This window comes from Mytilus edulis, chromosome 9 (genome assembly GCF_963676685.1).
Source record: "Mytilus edulis chromosome 9, xbMytEdul2.2, whole genome shotgun sequence".
Taxonomy (NCBI): Eukaryota; Metazoa; Mollusca; class Bivalvia; order Mytilida; family Mytilidae; genus Mytilus; species Mytilus edulis.
The window spans coordinates 21,106,684-21,124,476 of NC_092352.1; the positions used below are offsets into that span (position 1 = coordinate 21,106,684).

Here is a 17,793-nt window from a genome sequence, read left to right on the forward strand (position 1 = left end):
ATTGAGATTAGTTTTGGAATAAGGGAAAGGGGGATGTGATTAAAAAAAATGGGTTCAATTTTTCTCATTTGAAATTTCATAAATAAAAAAGAAAATTTCTTCAAACATTTTTTTGAGAGGATTAATATTCAACAGCATAGTGAATTGCTCTAAGAGAAACAAAAATTTTAAGTTCATTAGAACACATTCATTCTGTGTCAGAAACCTATGCTGTGTCAACTATTTAATCACAATCCAAATTTAGAGCTGAATCCAGCTTGAATGTTGTGTCCATACTTGCCCTAACCGTTCAGGGTTCAACCTCTGCGGTCGTATAAAGCTACGCCCTGCGGAGCATCTGGTTGAGTTTTGTGTTGTTCGGACATTTACTAAAAAATGCTCTCAGCAGTTTTCATTAAACTTTAGTGAATTGTTTATATCTATTGACAACCTCTATTCCATTTTTATTAATTTTAAATTTTAGGTTTCGGAGAAATGTGATTTCATTCTTAAATAGGGGTGATATTCCAGTTTTCAGAAAATGCTTTGAGTATTTATCATGAAACTTATTAAAATCTTTTAAGATGACTTCCCTTTAGTTTTTCATGAACTTATGATTTGACATTGAGAAGTTATTGAACTTTATTCTTTGAAAAAAAGGGCTTATCATGCACAGCTGTTTATTATTAAATCAATGGTAAAATGTTTATAATATTGAGTTGCATGCCGACCAATCTTATTGTGTTGATAACTTTGATGAGTTCCTGAAAAAAATTCTCACTTGCTCAATGGACAGTTCACTGATGAGTCAAACTTTTTAAATCTAAATCCTGGTCAAGTCCAGTATAATTTGAGGTTCCCTTTAAGAAAAATATTACACAATTAAGCCAGTTCAAATGTACAAGAAAAAAAGTTGTTTCTGTGCAATATCTTGAGAACCCTTCAACCAATGATTTTCTCATTTTATATGTTCTTACTGGCATACAGAATGTAGGTGGTTTTCAATTTTGACAATTTAAGCTTTCACTAGTTGTCATTGAGTTGTACCCCACATCTTTAATTCATATTTGAAACTACAAGGGGGGAATAATTATATTATTTTTTTTTCAGCTGTCATTTGCTCTGCCATTGGTGGAGATCCTACAGAAATGTGACAAAACAAAGAAAACAGCTCGGGCACCAAAGGTAAGACAAATGTTGGAATCATATCTCATTACGATATCAGTAAGTAGGGCACCAAAGGTAAGACAAATGTTCTTCTGTTGGAATCATATCTCAGTTAAGATATCAGTTATTAGGGCACCAAAGGTAAGACAAAAATGTTGGAATCATATCTCAGTTACGATATCAGTTATTAGGGCACCAAAGGTAAGACAAATGTTGGAATCATATCTCAGTTACGATATCAGTTATTAGGGCACCAAAGATGAGACAAATGTTGGAATCGTATCTTAGTTACGATATCAGTTATTAGGGCACCAAAGGTAAGACAAATTTTGAAATCATATCTCAGTTACGATATCAGTTATTAGGTCACCAAAGGTAAGACAAATGTTGGAATCATATCTCAGTTATGATACCAGTTATTAGGGCACCAAAGGTAAGACAAATGTTGGAATCTTATCTTAGTTACAATATCAGTTATTAGGGCACCAAAGGTAAGACAAATTTTGAAATCATATCTCAGTTACGATATCAGTTATTAGGTCACCAAAGGTAAGACAAATGTTGGAATCATATCTCAGTTACGATACCAGTTATTAGGGCACCAAAGGTAAGACAAATGTTGGAATCTTATCTTAGTTACGATATCAGTTATTAGGTCACCAAAGGTAAGACAAATGTTGGAATCATATCTCAGTTACGATATCAGTTATTAGGGCACCAAAGGTAAGACAAATGTTGGAATCATATCTCAGTTACAATATCAGTTAATAGGGCACCAAAGGTAAAACAAATGTTGGAATCATATCTCAGTTACAATATCAGTATAAGACAAATGTTCTTCTGTTGGAATCGTATCTCAGTTACGATATCAGTTATTAGGAAAATGAATCACATATTTGACATATCACAATAAATGAATCAAATCATAATTTCTGTTAAATTCTATCTAAAACAAGATGCCAAATTTGCCACTGCTCAGAATTTCATCAGTTTTAAAGTACGATAAGTGTTAGAGAAATAAATCCATTTGCCATCAAGAATAGGAATGGTGGACAATTCAACTTGAACTTTAATAGTTTTAATTACTTAATAAAATATGATACTGTTTCAGTCATGCAGCCTTTTGTTAAGTGGAAAGAGAGACAAATCTGTGCTGACATCCTATTTAAATGGCTTTTTGTCCATCTGTAGACATAATGACTTTTGTTAGGTAATAGATTTATATTGCAGTCACCTTTTTATATTGTTGAAAATTGAATTTCTTTTGTAGGTTTTGGTAATGGCCCCTACTAGAGAGTTAGCTAAACAAGTCTGTGAAGATTTTTCTTCTGTTAGTACAAATCTATCAGCATTCTGCATATATGGGGGCTCACCCTATGCACCACAAGGTAAGACATTTGAACTGGTAGGGATTTAGGTAGAAAAATGGAACTGTGAATCACAATAGTAAACATGTTAAGTTTTTTTCTTAAGATACCTACTGATTGCTTTACAAAAATGAATATTAAAGATTAAGTCAGTTTTGATATGTCCCATTGATGGAACAAATTATGGTGTCTCAAAGTAAAAGTGAATAAATGAATTTATGTTTCAGAATATGCCCTGAGAACTGGAATTGATATTCTGGTTGGGACACCTGGCAGAATATATGACCATATAGAAAGAGGAAATCTTGATCTAACTAAATTACAACATGTAGTGTTAGATGAAGTGGACCAGATGTTAGATATGGGTTTTGCTGATATGGTAGACAGTATATTACAACATGCCTATGGCGCAGGTAAGATGTTTATAATATGGTAGACGGGACAATATCCCTAATGCGCCTTGAAATGGGAAACTCAAAAGTCACGTGTAAACGAAAAAATCTCTGTAGTGATATTTGACACTTTTCTATGATAAACAAGTGACTGAGCTTAACCATTTGTGTTAATTCAGAATCTATGGAGCTATTAAATGTGTTCAAAGTATTAAATTTTCAAAGAACTTATTGTGTTAAAAATGGGATTTTTTACCATGAGGAGCCGCATCACAAAAGAATACTTGGGGTTTGCTAATTTACAGGAAATGACGAAACTATTATACTCCTGGATGCTTAAATGAAGACTGACTGATTTTTCTGGGAAAAATAATTATGATGGTCAATTATGAGGTTTATTGGTAATTAACAGATTAGTGACCCATCGGATGGCGATAAGGGGATTAGTTGTAATCACAACTTGTAACACCTGTTGCAAATGTTAATTACCTGGGGGGGGGTCATAAACTTGTCAAAAACATACAGATGGGTAAATTTATAATATTTCAATGCAAAATTTTTTTACGCTTTCAAAATTTAAGTGACGAAATTGATTTGAAATACTTACATCAATGCGAAAAACCCTTTCGTAAAATTACGAAAGTGACGAGCGCTAGCAAAATCACTGCTAATACTTAATGCTGATTACCACAAAACAAAGAACAATTTCAAATTAATGTGGTGTCACTTTAACTTTTCTAGAGTTATGCCCCTGTACAATGGGAAAATTGCTGAATTTTTCTTTTCAATTCCCTTATTGAAGTAAGCCTCAAGTTTAACCAAATTTTATGAAATTAATACACAATGATTATTACCACAAAGTATACAAAAAAACAGATCAAGTTTGAATTTTACAGTGGTGTCTCTTTTACTGTTTTAGAATTACCTCCCTTGACAAATGGTAAAATTGCTGAATTTTTTGTTTCCATTCTCCAACTTAATTTTGCCATAACCAAATTTTATGAAACTTATTTATGCAATTTTAGAGATAGAGAAGAAACCACAGACCCTTCTTTTTTCTGCTACTTTGCCGCCATGGGTTCAACAAACTGGCAAGAAATATTTTGGAAACAATGTTGAAAAAATTGTTCTTGTTGGCAGTATGGAAAATCGTACTAGTAAAAATGTAGAGGTAAGATATTTTCAATTGAATAGGGGTTAAGTTTTAATTTTATGTAATTTTGAGTTAGTCAATTTATCGGCAGTTATTTAGGGAAAAAAAATATTCAATAGAATTTAAAGTCATATGAAACTTGAAATTAAAAAAAATTAAGCATATGTTTTTTATAACTAAATGGCTAGTTTTTATTATAAAACTTATGGAAATATACTTTATTCTCAAGAAATTTCTAAAATTTGTCCAAATTTAGAAGAAGTTCACCTTTTTTTAATTGCTTGCTTCCAGCAAACAATTGGTCGACATGTTTTCCGTATGCAGCAAGACCTTTCTCGTAAAAATCCAGTGATCTCAATACGCAGGTGCGAAATGAAAACCAAATGTAAACATCGCTCCTTCAGCATGATAAACTACAAATTATATATCTTATTGTACCTGTTATACATGTGCTTACCTGAATATTCATGCTTCTTTGTTGATTTCTTACAAACAGGTGACAATCGTTAAACTTCGGCTTCAAAACACGACCCTTAATTAGCTGCCATGTTTTCACAACAACACTGACCGATTGAAATATTTTTTTACGATTATGCTTTTTAACGGTTACTCGTTTCATATGACTTGAAGTGTTTGTCATTATTCAGATTTAAAATAATTGAATATTCGTATATATGTAAAACAAAATAATAATAAATGAATAGGTTTTCATATATTTGTTTTGTTGTTTTTCAGCATTTAGCCATTAAATGTAGTTACTTTGATAGAGCATCAACCATTGGGGATGTTATTAAAGTGTACAGTGGTAACCATGGACGAACAATGGTTTTCTGTCAAACAAAACGTGATGCAGATGAGTTAGCAGTTAGTCCATCTATCAAACAGGACTGTGAAGTTTTACATGGAGATATTCCACAGATGAAAAGAGAAAGAGTACTCAAGGTAGTGTAGTCACCATGCACCCATTTTCATCTACTGTAAATTCAGAAATTATTGCGACAGGGTTGTAATAGAAATAATTTAAACTCGCATTTTGAAATTTTTTAGATGAATTAAACAGGATTTTTCGCTATTTTGCAAAAAATTAAAATAGCATTTTAGTCTAAAATGATAAAATCACAATAATAAATGCACACAATAATTTCTAAATTAACAGTTGTTGATGAATTGAATTTTGAATTCTTTGATAAATCCCATAAGGATATAGTACACAACAATAATTATTACTATTTATACAGTTACAATACACTGTTATGATTTATACAGCACATGTTATAATATTTGTCTTTTACTTAAAAGTTCATTTGTTTTTGTAGAGTTTCCGAGAGGGTAAATGTAAAGTATTGATATCTACTGATGTAGCAGCAAGAGGGTTAGACATCCCAGAAATTGACCTTGTAATACAATGTAGTCCACCTAAAGATGTAGAGTCTTACATTCACAGATCAGGTAGAACTGGGCGAGCAGGACGATCAGGAATTTGTCTGTGTTTCTATAAACCCCAGGAGGAATATGATATACAGACAGTAGAAAGGAGAGCTGTAAGTTTATAGTTATTTCAATAATGAAACACACACACACACAAACTTATAACATTCATAATTTTTTCTTCATTGTAAAATTATCCTTCTCTACAGGGGATATGGTATAAATAGTGTCCTTTTAAAATACTATATGAATGCTTCTCCATGGAGACTGTTTGACAAATCATGTGTAGTTGGTCATATTGTACCACTATTTTGATGCGACAGTTTCTATTGGAGTTATTGGACTTTTAAACTTACATGCATTTAAAAAATAGCTTAATGTTGCATATGCACAAAATATATTGTTAAAAAAAATGTAATTCAAGTCAAAAATAAGATATGGATTTTAAAAATCAGTGATTGATCAACTATTTTAAAAGAGTTATGTCCCAATGGAAACATTATTTATATCGAAAATTGCATTGTTAGAGTTCTCATGGGAAAAATTCTTGACAGATTTTTATGAAATTTATATTATAAGTTTATATCACCAATGTCTTTGCTCTTTTGAAAATAAGTCCTGATCAAATATATTTAACGATTAATGCCCCTTGGAAATATAAATAACTAAGGGAACTTATCTCGGATAGATAAAATATGTGCAGTGTGGGTGACATTGAAACTCTGATCTTATTAAATTTTACCTATCATAATATGTAGATTTCATCTCTTTGGTATTTATTAGATAAACAACTGATTCAAAATGACATGTTCTTGTTATAGATGAACTCTCATATAAGATGTTTGACAAAATCTGATAAGCATGTTACAGTGTTCTCCCCAGGATTTTGGGATAGCACCAGGGTAACGCGTGTCGAAATGATTTGTACAATATGTCGTATCGCGTTGCTTATTTTTTCTTCTTGTTAGTTTTTGTGCCATTACCTTTTTGTCTTTTGTTTTGTTTACTGTGTTATGTAGACTGTGGGTAAAAAAAAATAAAGTAAATCAAACAGTTTGTATACTTTTTAAATATCTTTTAAGAATAAATAACAGAAAGCACTTCTAGTCTTTAAACTAGTCACTTTTTATACTTTGATCAAGCCAATTTTGTCCTGATACTTGTATAGTTACACTACACATTCCCCATTTTTGTTAGATTACACCATAACAATTAACTTTAAACAGGATTAAGTTTTAATGTAGAACCTTTTGTAAATGAAATACTATTTTCCATAGCTTTAGACATGATTCTTTTAGACATTAATAAAATTATTATTAAAATCATTATTGTGTTATTTCATGATAGACATGAAAAGTATACCTAATTATCTATGTGGACACTCCTGAAAGGTTGTCTTGTCTAGCTGAGTTCCAATAATTGCATATTTATTTTGCAAAAGTTTTAAATCATAAAACTTCTTTTACTATTCAGCTCTATATCAAATGGATGTTTTCAACAACCTTGTATAAACATAGCCTTAGCTCATTCAATAGATATCAACAAATGGAAGTTTTTAACGACCTTGACTGGCTATACAGCCCTTGCACAGTCGGTAATACATATCAATGGATATACTACCTATCTAATATAATATGACTGTGCTTTAATAAAAGTATGATTGTCAAAAATAATTTGCAATATATTTTTGTTGGTATATTCAAAGAAAGTTTTTATCCTTGAGGTAACATCCTTATATAATTTTGCATTCAATTTGTACTTTATTTCTATTTTAAATGATTGATAATATTTTAGGAGCACATTTTTGTAATAAGCTAAATAAGCTAAATCAGGGGAAGCAACTCACGTTTTAAAAATACGCAAATCATTTATGACCAAAGGCTGGAGTAATAGAGTTTATTAACAAATTTCTGCTTGTCCCTCAAAAGTATCATAAGTCTGTGATCATTAAGTTATGATCTCTTAATTAATTAAAACACAAGAATCATGTACATCAATTAAATCCAATCATCAAGGTTAACCTCAAAAGGTAAATCGATCACGTGGTGTAAACAATCTTCGTTGTCAGAACTGGATTGAACTGGTTTGAACTGGTCAATTTTCATCTGAAATTTTATACCCACGGAAAGGTTTACCGTTATATGATTATTTACCAAAAATTTTAGCACCACGGTGAAAAATTATACATTGCGGCAAGAACGATACCACCACGGTAGAAAATTATACATCGCGGGCCCGTGGTCCTTTAAGGGCCTGGGGAGAACACTGCGTTATCCTGTACCTTAAATATTTTGTTGATGCTTTACAGAATATAAAGTTTAAGAAGATAGGAGGACCAACAACAGAAGACATTATAAAAGCCTCAGCAGCTGATGCAGCAAGGTAATCTTATATTCACTATTGACTTAAGGTACTATGGTGATCTTTTCTTATCACTTGGTTGTTCTTTGAACATTATAATAAAAAACTTTTTAACTCTAATACCACTGTGCCAAATAACTTGAAATAAGGCCAAATGTCATCAAATTTAATTTTTCGAGACTGATTCAGATTTAAAAACACAAGGCAGACGCTCAAATTTATAAGTTTTGGGTGGTTATAGTTTCTTAAGAATTTTGTAAAATGTATAAGGTATCAAAAACTTATGAATGCAAATCACCACTGTCCATGCTATAATAGATTAATATTGTTAATTACAGATCATTAGAACTAGTTGAAGATGAAACATTACAGTACTTCAGAGAGTCAGCACAAGCCTTGGTAGAAGAGAGAGGGGCAGTAGATGCTGTTGCTGCAGCTCTAGCTGTTATATCAGGAAGCACAAAAATTGTACCAAGATCATTATTATCTTCAAAAGAGGTTAGTACATCATTTTTGTTTGTAAACAATGTTGTAGATCAAGGAGAAAGGAGTATGATTATTGTGGATTTGTTGTATTTTTCATGGTTGGAGAAAATAATGTCTCTTTAAGGGTTTTTATTTTTTTTGACTCGTACATATAATTATTTTTCCTCTACCCATGAAATCCTGAAATATTGGTATCCCAAAAACATATATGAATCCACAGCTTTTGGTCAAAATGACCACATTTCTCTTAATTAAAAAAAAACATTTCTTACTTTATGTTGGTGTTATGCTCCCAGGATGTCATTTTACAGAAAATTTCTTTGATGCTTGTCCACCATGTGACATCCAATTATATTTACTTACATTTCTATAAATAAACTCATACAATACATATTAGGGTCATCTGTGTTGGTAGAAATCATTCAAGAGACAATTTAAGAGATGGAAATTTGTTTGTGACCTAGCTTTTTTATGCCCCATCTAAGTTAGTAGAGGGGCATTATGTTTTCTGGTCGGCATTTGTTTGTCTGTCTGTCCCGCTTCAGGTTAAAGTTTTTGGTCAAAGTACTTTTTGATGAAGTTGAAGTCCTATCAACTTGAAACTTAGTTCACATGTTCCCTTTGATATGATCTTTTTCATTTTAGTGCCAAATTAGAGTTTTGACCCAATTTCATGGTCTACTGAACATAGAAAATGATAGTGCGAGTGAGGCATCCATGTACTATGGACACATTCTTGTTTCTTGACTTCCCATATAGCATTTATATCTAACGCCAAAATTCTATAAACAATAAATTGATGTTCTACTTTCTAGAAATATAAAATAAAGCGTACAGTTTTACTGTCTTATGGCCTTTCTTTACATTCTGCCATTGTTGTTCCTCAGAAAATGAAGCTTCTTTAGATAAAGCCATCTTTAGAACTTCTGTTGATATATATTCAATTTACTTATTGTAAATTCAGCAATGTATACATATTATTGTGTTATTTGGTGTATAAGTTTTGAGAATTTTTTTCATATTTTCCTTGATACTTGGTCAATTGTCAGCTGGATATGAGAGATTGCGATTCACATTGTATGGATACAATTATTAAAGTAGTACCAATTGAAAAAAATTGAAAATCTGTGAAAGGTTTATAGAAAATTTTAATGGAAGTGATGTCTCTTTGAAAATAAAAACTAGGTAGAAAATTGCATTCCTATAGAGCTTGATGAATTTGATAAAAATTATTGGAGCAATCAAAACCCTTATGTGGCCTACATGATAGATTTTATCACTACTTTTGATAGTAAACATGGTGTGCTTTGAGAACAATTCTATTTATACTACTTATTATCCCAAAATTATCAATATAACATTGATTTACAAAATTATGTATATGTTTATAATCATTTGTCAAGAAAATTACATAAATTGTTCATATTGCTTGAATCTAGTATCTATTCATAAAATATCAATGATATATTTCAAATAGGGGTTATCTTCCTTTATACATAATTGTAGTTAAATATACCTCCAATGCCTAATACAATTCAATGTTTAATTTTAAGTTACCACTGCAAAACGAATGCAATATTTACCCATTAGTGCTCACAGGAACTTTGATATTAATATTGTTTTTTCAAGTTTGTGTTAATAAGATTTCTTGTCGATGTTCCAGCCTTGATTATTTATGCTACAATTTTTGTATCCAATAATTACACTTTGTGGATTCTTGTTCCTTACAGTTTATTTTCTGAGAGTAGGAAAATAACCATTTTATAATGATGACCTACCTAAGGTAGATTGTGTTCAGTATTTTAATAAATTCTTCAGATGTTATGATTAAAAAACTTTCAGGAAAAAAATCATAAAACAATATCCTGGTACAGTTACATTTCGTTTATCAAACTTATGGTTTACTTAAACAAATTGTGACTTGGATAGAGAGTTGATTTTATATATTGTTTTTTTTTTTCTGATTATCTCCTTTTTATGGAATTAAATAATTGTTATCTTTTCCATGTCTGACAAGATTCTGACCTTGTCTGACATAAGATATTAAAACAAGAGTTGTCTCTCTTATTGTAATCAAATATATTTTGTTGCATGTCTAAAAACTTCCTAGTGAAGATGTCAGGGGAAAAAAACTTTTTCAAAGTCTCTCTGTTAATCAACTTTTGCTATGAGAAACAATTTGTGTTGATATAAAAGTTTGTAGTTAAAGACAGTCACATAAGCTAGAAAAAATAAATTTAATTTGATCCAAATAGGAAACCATATGTCTATAATGATGGAAAATAGTCTGCACAGGAAACATATGATGAGTTCCTGTTTAATCTTTTCTGATCTGTCAAACTTTTTGTTTGCTTATAATTTGAGTTGCCAATTTAGGTATTCTAAGTAGGACAATGTGTCCATTTTTGTTGATTTTATATGAAAACATGATGCTTTAGTTTTAACCATAAAAATGCATGGTTTTTCTGTTCGATGGTAAAAACATTATAATTTGATAAATGGTAATTTATTAAAAAATGTGAACCCTATTAATATGATTATTGGATTATATCATTTCAAAATCGGATAAATTTTTAAAGAAAAATCCTTCATATGTGTAATTTGGAATTCTTTGTTTGTTTTTCCTTAAAATAAGCCAGTGGTTCAGTTAATTTTTTTAGGTGAAAAGTCTAGGAACATTGAAATCTACAAATTAAGGCATTACCTTTTAAAAACAAGGTTTGCATTCAGTGGTTAAGAAATTATTCAGAGATTGAAATTCCTCCAGCACTTGGCCACTTTTACCTTTAGAAACTGAATGTCAACCTGTGGACATAATTGTGAAGCACAGGTAGGGACAGTGTGTCACAATAAAAGGTCATTTGCTCTGACTTGTACATAGAGTCAATGATGTAGTAAAATATTGTAGGTCAATGCATTACTTTGAAAACTCAAAATTAACCTACCTATGAGCAGAGTTCTTGGGATAATATCTTATTCGCCACAATGGAGTAACAAAACATACTAAAAAAATTCATTTACAAGCAAAGTGATTGAAGGTCATTCGATTTTAAACTTTAAATGACAAATGTTGACTGTTGAAACACCATTTAGACAGCTACAAACTAAATTTTACTGTTGTTTAATATATTTTACTCTTTTTAATAGTTTTCTTTTTGTGGAGGTTTCAATAATTCTTTCTACAGATACCTGTAGGTTTTTTTTTGGTAAAAAAGTTAAAATCAAATATTACAAGATCTATTTTTTCTTAGCTGAATAACAAGCAATTTGTTTAATTTTTTTAATATATTCCGATCGAGATCAAACTGCTTGACATTGAAAAGACTATTCATGCAAGTAAACAGTTTTTTTGACATTTTCATGAACAGTATGTTGACAAAACATAAGTACAAGCCTATTGATGTGATCTACTGATAATATACAGAAATTATAGATTAAACCCCCTGTGTTGGCTAATCGCCAAGTGTTTGAACAATGGCACGTAGGCGAAATTCTTCAGTGATCAATGTCATAACCTAAACATTTAAAAAATATATATAAATAGACCTTTAGCAAGATTTAATTATTTTATAAAATGCACAGTTGTAGCCTTTTATTATTTGTAGTGATACTGTTAGCATTAAATTTAGAATATATGTCTAAGCATTAAATTTTAAATATTAGTTTTAAAGTATTTTCTTTGTTTTCCATTTGCTTAACAATTTTGATACCTTTTTGTGATTGTTTATCTTTTTAATCTATATCATAATTACTGCATGTCAAGGGAAACAGAATCAATAGCATAACAGATTGCATGTAGTAAATATATATAATATACAAATAAAAATTATACATTCTAAAAAAAAAAAGATTAATAGTTGCAATCATTTCAGACTGAATATTGGGACTGTCTCAAGTATTGTTTTATAATTTGTTTAAAAGAATAAGTGTTTCGCACTTTACGCATTTCCTATGGTAGTCTGTTCCATAAAACTGACCCAGAATAAGCAAAAGATTTTTAAAACAGTTCAGTTTTTGGCTTTGGAAGTATCAAATTACCTTGAGTAACACCCTTTAAAGCATAAAGATTATTAACAGATATAAGTTGAAATTTTTGAAATAGGTACAGTGGTGCTTCTTTCCGCATACATTTAAAAAGCAATAAATATTTGTGGTATTTGATTCTGTTTTCTACTGTCATAAATCCAAGTTCTTTAAATAAAGGGGCTGTTGGGGATAATGGGTCTGCATCAAGAATTAATCTTGCTGCTCTTTTTTGAAGTTTTAATATTCTTACTATCCCTTCATTTTTACATACTCCCCAAACTATACAGCAGTAATCGATGAGAGGAAGAATATACCCATTATAATATGCTTTCCTGGCATTAATATATAAAAATTTCTTTAGTTTAGAAAGAAGGTATATTCTTGATGAAATGCTAGCACAAATTTGATCAATTTGATTTTTCCAGCTAAGTGTGCTGTCAATTTTAACACCTTATAATTTCTCACATGATGAATTTTGTAGTGTTTCTGAATTTATTACTAAATTTGGTTGAAAAGATTGTTGATAACTTCTGACTTGTTCCAGTAACCAAACATTTTGTTTTTTTGGTATTGATGAACATATTATTCATTTTGCACCATTTGCACTCTGTCCGTCTGTATATCAATTGCTCACAGAAGAAAACATTGTGCATACAGATTATTTCCCAAGTCCAATAAAATCTACATCAGTTTACTCATTAACAAGTGTTAGTTTTTTTTTAGTTGGTTGTAGATTGATATTGCATCATCTTATCACAAATTTGAATCAATATAATGGCTATCTTATAAAACAAATTTATAGATACACCCTATTTCAGTGTCTTTCAATGGCTTTAAATGGCTTTTCAATCATTATTATTGTTATGATATAAAAAATTATCTGTTAATAAAATTAAGAATGGGATCATGGTATGTGTCCAAGAGCTTGAAACAAGTTAAAAGATCAAACTGTTCGGCTAAATACATCTATTTTTACGATCACGTCGTATCAGAGAAGGCATTAAGGTTTACCTTGTCTGTTTGTCCATGCATCTGTATGTCTCAAAATGCATTCCATTCTCTTAACTCAAGTTTTTAACAACCAAATCAAATGTAATGAAACTAAAACACAATGCTTATTACCACAAAACTAAGACCAAGTACAATTTTGGGTAGCATCACTTTTACTGTTCTTGATTAATGTCTCTTTGTGACATTGTTCAGGGCATCATATGTGTCCCATGGATACATCCCCAATTATTATTATGTTTGTCTTAACTTTATAACTGGCATAAACGGAAACTTAAATATTAAAATTTATAATATCAAATGTAGCCAAATCATAACAGAAATGAAATTTTATGTCAGTGCAGTTGAGCTTCTGTAGCTACTAACTTGTTGATTTTTTACGAGGTTAAATTGTGGCTTCAGCTGAAAACTAATTTGTAAAGAAGGTTTTCATAATGCAGGGACAGAATAACAATCAACTATAGCTCTATGAAGAGAAATAAACATAGTAAACCAGATCAATCAGTCAATAGGAATAAGAATAAGAAAGTCTTTTGATATTCTAAGTACTGTGTTCTTAGCATACAAATCATTTCACACAGCTGAAGATTTTCATGTGCTAAATATTTATGTACATATATTAACCAGAATAAATTTCCTGATACTAAAAATATGGTTAAAAGTACCAACACTTGCATCAAATATCGACTTACTTGACTTATTTTCAGGAAACTGGAACATCTTTTTATAGTTCATCTATAATTAAACTGGGAGAAAGCATAGTCTATAAATATAGAATTATATTTGTTATTGTGCGCCATGTGTTAGTGAATTCCCTTCTAGTTATTTTTACTAGTCAAATTTCCGATTTATTTATAAAACAAATAAATATGTCTGAACACCCACATTGTTCTATATATAGAAAAGATTTTGTCTTTGTTAAGTACTTTTGTAGTTGTAACATGACCTCATAACAGTTGACTAATGCATGGTCTGAATGAATCTTTTCATTATTCTACACTAAATCTTACGTATTTGTATTTTTGGACTGAATTGATGAACTAGATTTGAGTTCAAAAAAAGAATGTATATAAATAGAATTTTTTCAAAGTTTTGAATTGAAATATATACTGATGTTGATATTTAGGGAAAACAGTCATATAAAACACAATCAGATTGCAAAATCCAAATAATTTGTACCATTTTATCTACATTTTGTGTTTAACCCATAGATGGCAACAGGGTTGAACAAGTGAAAAAAAAATCAGAAAATTAAATTCATATTTGTTTCCCAAGTGTACACCAATGACCATAAATGAACTTGGTTGTAATAAAAAAAACTGGCGTTGTAACAGGAACTGCTTCCTATTTGTGAATATTTGACCGCTGTCTGCAATTACATGAAAACAGTTTTACAAAATCTTTTCAAAGTTAGATATGTTGTTTCCTGTGACCAAATGAAGGGCAAGTTAGATTTTCACAATTTTAGCTTACAATATATCACTGTTGAGTTGTAGACCTTTGAGTAGCAAAAGACTTTTGTGAAATTACCTGATCCTGTTTGGGGGTCATAATTTAACAAAGTATATTATGCAGTTTGAAGCAATCATTAGGGCTTGCTGTGCAATGACCCAAAATTTCAGTTCAAAACCAGCACTTGAAAGAGAACAACATAATTATAGGAAAAGATTTTGCATTTTCACACCAAATATGATAAAATTTCAAAACTTCATTGTATGTTACACGTGTTAAAAAACTATTTAAGTATTAAAATGAGGAAAAATAATATACCAAAAATATATAAGTAGTTGTGGAGACTTGATTTTATCTCAGACAGCTCGAATGAGAAGTGAGGATTCACAAGCTTTACTTGAAATCTTTCATTGTAGAAAAGAAGGGATATAATACATAATCAGTTTACTTATAGATGTAAAAACTGATGAGAATCAAGATGTTTTCCTGAAAAACTTGTACAGAAATATTTTTATGAGAAAAATTTGGAAATATTAAGTGCCATAGAGATTGTCACTACAAGATAATAGATTGTTTGCTCTAGATGACTTTACTACATCATCATATAAATTTGAAGAATGAGTCAACTTAGTTAAACCAAATATAGTATAAACAGGTCTTTCTGTATAGGATGTAGTAATTATTCCATACTTTCATAAGTAGCAACTACAGTGCATTAAAATAGCAAATGAAATTAAAGAAACGACTTAATTCTCTCTTGTAAACCGCATTTGTAAAGAATTGATGTTATTTAATGTCAAATGGTAATTTTCAAGCAAAATCAGGATGAGAACAAATAAACAATAAACTCATTAGGTTGGTCCTGCAAGGTAGGTCAACTGTGGTAAAGGGTGAGCAGTTTGGACTGTGACTGGTAAATGAGGGAGGGCATGTTCGCTAGGGTCAGAGACCGGCTACATATGGACCCCTCAAAGAGTTGTTGCAAGGGTTCTTCTTGAATGAGAAATTGTGACATTAACCCTACATGGGACATTGGCTCTATGTCCCAAATTCAACAGGGTGTGGCAGCTATTTTTACACTGCTTTGAGAGAACAATTTAGGTGGGTTTAAATTTCTGCACATCAAAGGAGACTTGTTTCTATGTGCCACATTATGAAGTACAAAGGAAATTGTTTCTGTTAAATCTATTTAGAACTTTATAAAGTCTGGACAATCTAGAGCTTAACTAATTGTATAGACATTTAATGTCAGGGATAGAACTTAAGACTTTGGCAATGGTAGCCAACAGCTTAAATATTGTAGCCATCATTATAGTCCTATACAAGAAAAGCAGAAATTTAAATAGCCCACAACACATTTTAGGGACCATTGGCCTGTGGGCCCCTGCTAATTTCATACCCTGAGATTATGTCATGATAATCTAGACTTTGACAAATTGTATAAGAACTCTCATTCATTGTTTAGGACTGTATGTTACCCTTTAGATGTCTTTGGTTATTTTTGTCGTTTAATGGCTGTCTCTTTTTGTCGTTTAATGGCTGTCTCATTGACATACCAGTAAATCTTCTCTCATTACATTTATATAAAGGACTAGTTCTATTTTATCTAATTACAAACAAAATATTAGAAATATATACATATATTTAAATTAGACTTCTTGACATTGAAATTCTATATTTATTCAAGTAAACTTTTTTTTGCATTGTCATGAGTTTTTTGTTGACAAAACATAAGTACAATCTAGTTCATATTGTTTACTGACAATATGATAAAAGGTAGCCATGATAGTACACTGATAGCTAAGCTAAAAATAATTGATCTTTAGTTCTTGACCTTTTTTATATTGGGTAGTTCACTAGTTGGTTTGGTTTGCAAGGTTATAACTTGCTGATGACTTATTCTCTTTGAATGGGGGTACGTACAGATATAAAGTGATCCCTTTATTTCTAAGTAAATTTCAACAATTAAAAAAATCCACTAGACAAAAAAATGTTCAAACACGAATAAAATATTGTGAATGATTAACATTGATTTCACTGTGATTGATTCTGAATGGTTCCTTTATAACTTGCAGAAAATATAGTTTATTATGTGGTTTCTGGATTATACAAAGAGAACCACTGAACCAAAGAGGTTAAAATTTACAGGAATGTTATGACTACAAAATACAGGTCAACTTCCATTTTTTTTTTACTTTTATACTCCACTATTTTCATAGATATGTTTCTTTTTTTTTGTCATAAAAAAACCCCATTATTTATTTAGTGATGAGATGATACAGAGAGAAATTTTAATGGTGGCTTGTAGCAGCATTTAAGGATCACTTCTAGGTATCTGTCTAGACTGTCGTCTGCTTGCTTTGTAGTCTGTGGTCTGCATTGTTGTAGGTTGTCCATATCACTCTTTGTTAATCTGCAACTCCTTGGCAACAGCTTTTCAGAACTCAACCAAACTTGCACTGAGTCTTCTACAGGACAATGAAATGTTTACTTGCTATTTAATTCTAATTTCAATGATTTTAGGGTTTACCAATACCAAAACACGGACTTTGAGACTTGTGAATAAATGTTTTAGACTAAATCACACTCATTGAAAACAACTTGACAGTATTCATGCACAGATTCTTCTAAGGGACATACTTTCTGCACCTGCTGTTATAATTTTTTATCTGATATATTTAGGGAGTTTCTCATACTAAAACATGGTCTTGGCCATTTCTGCTTTTATTACTTATTGGAGACTGTTAGCCACACATTTCTGCTTTGGAAGACTGAAATTTTTTAGAAGATTTAGGTCAAGTTCAATTTTCCCTACTTTTTCATTTGCCATTCAAAAGAACCTGTCCTTTATTTTCTTAAAAATTATCCTTGGACTATTTTATATTATACAGATAACTGATGAATCGGAATTTAAATTGTTATAGACCAAAGAAATTTCGTCATTGGTACTGAATGTTCAAATGTTTGTTTTGTT

General features: G+C 30.6%; 2 protein-coding genes across 2 annotated transcripts in view; both read left to right on the plus strand.

Annotated features, from left to right (window-relative positions):
• The window catches only part of LOC139489648 (leucine-rich melanocyte differentiation-associated protein-like), a 511,226-nt gene that overhangs the window by 375,465 nt on the left and 117,968 nt on the right, over positions 1–17,793 (plus strand). The gene's annotated exons all lie outside the window — the stretch shown is intronic.
• LOC139487791 (nucleolar RNA helicase 2-like) overlaps positions 1–17,793 on the plus strand; it is a 33,513-nt gene that overhangs the window by 9,866 nt on the left and 5,854 nt on the right. The window contains exons 5-12 of the mRNA XM_071272883.1: positions 1,090–1,164; positions 2,417–2,534; positions 2,741–2,926; positions 3,931–4,076; positions 4,794–5,000; positions 5,375–5,599; positions 7,795–7,868; positions 8,186–8,345. Of these exons, the coding sequence (XP_071128984.1) occupies positions 1,090–1,164; positions 2,417–2,534; positions 2,741–2,926; positions 3,931–4,076; positions 4,794–5,000; positions 5,375–5,599; positions 7,795–7,868; positions 8,186–8,345 (1,191 nt within the window). The remainder of the gene's footprint in view (positions 1–1,089; positions 1,165–2,416; positions 2,535–2,740; positions 2,927–3,930; positions 4,077–4,793; positions 5,001–5,374; positions 5,600–7,794; positions 7,869–8,185; positions 8,346–17,793) is intronic.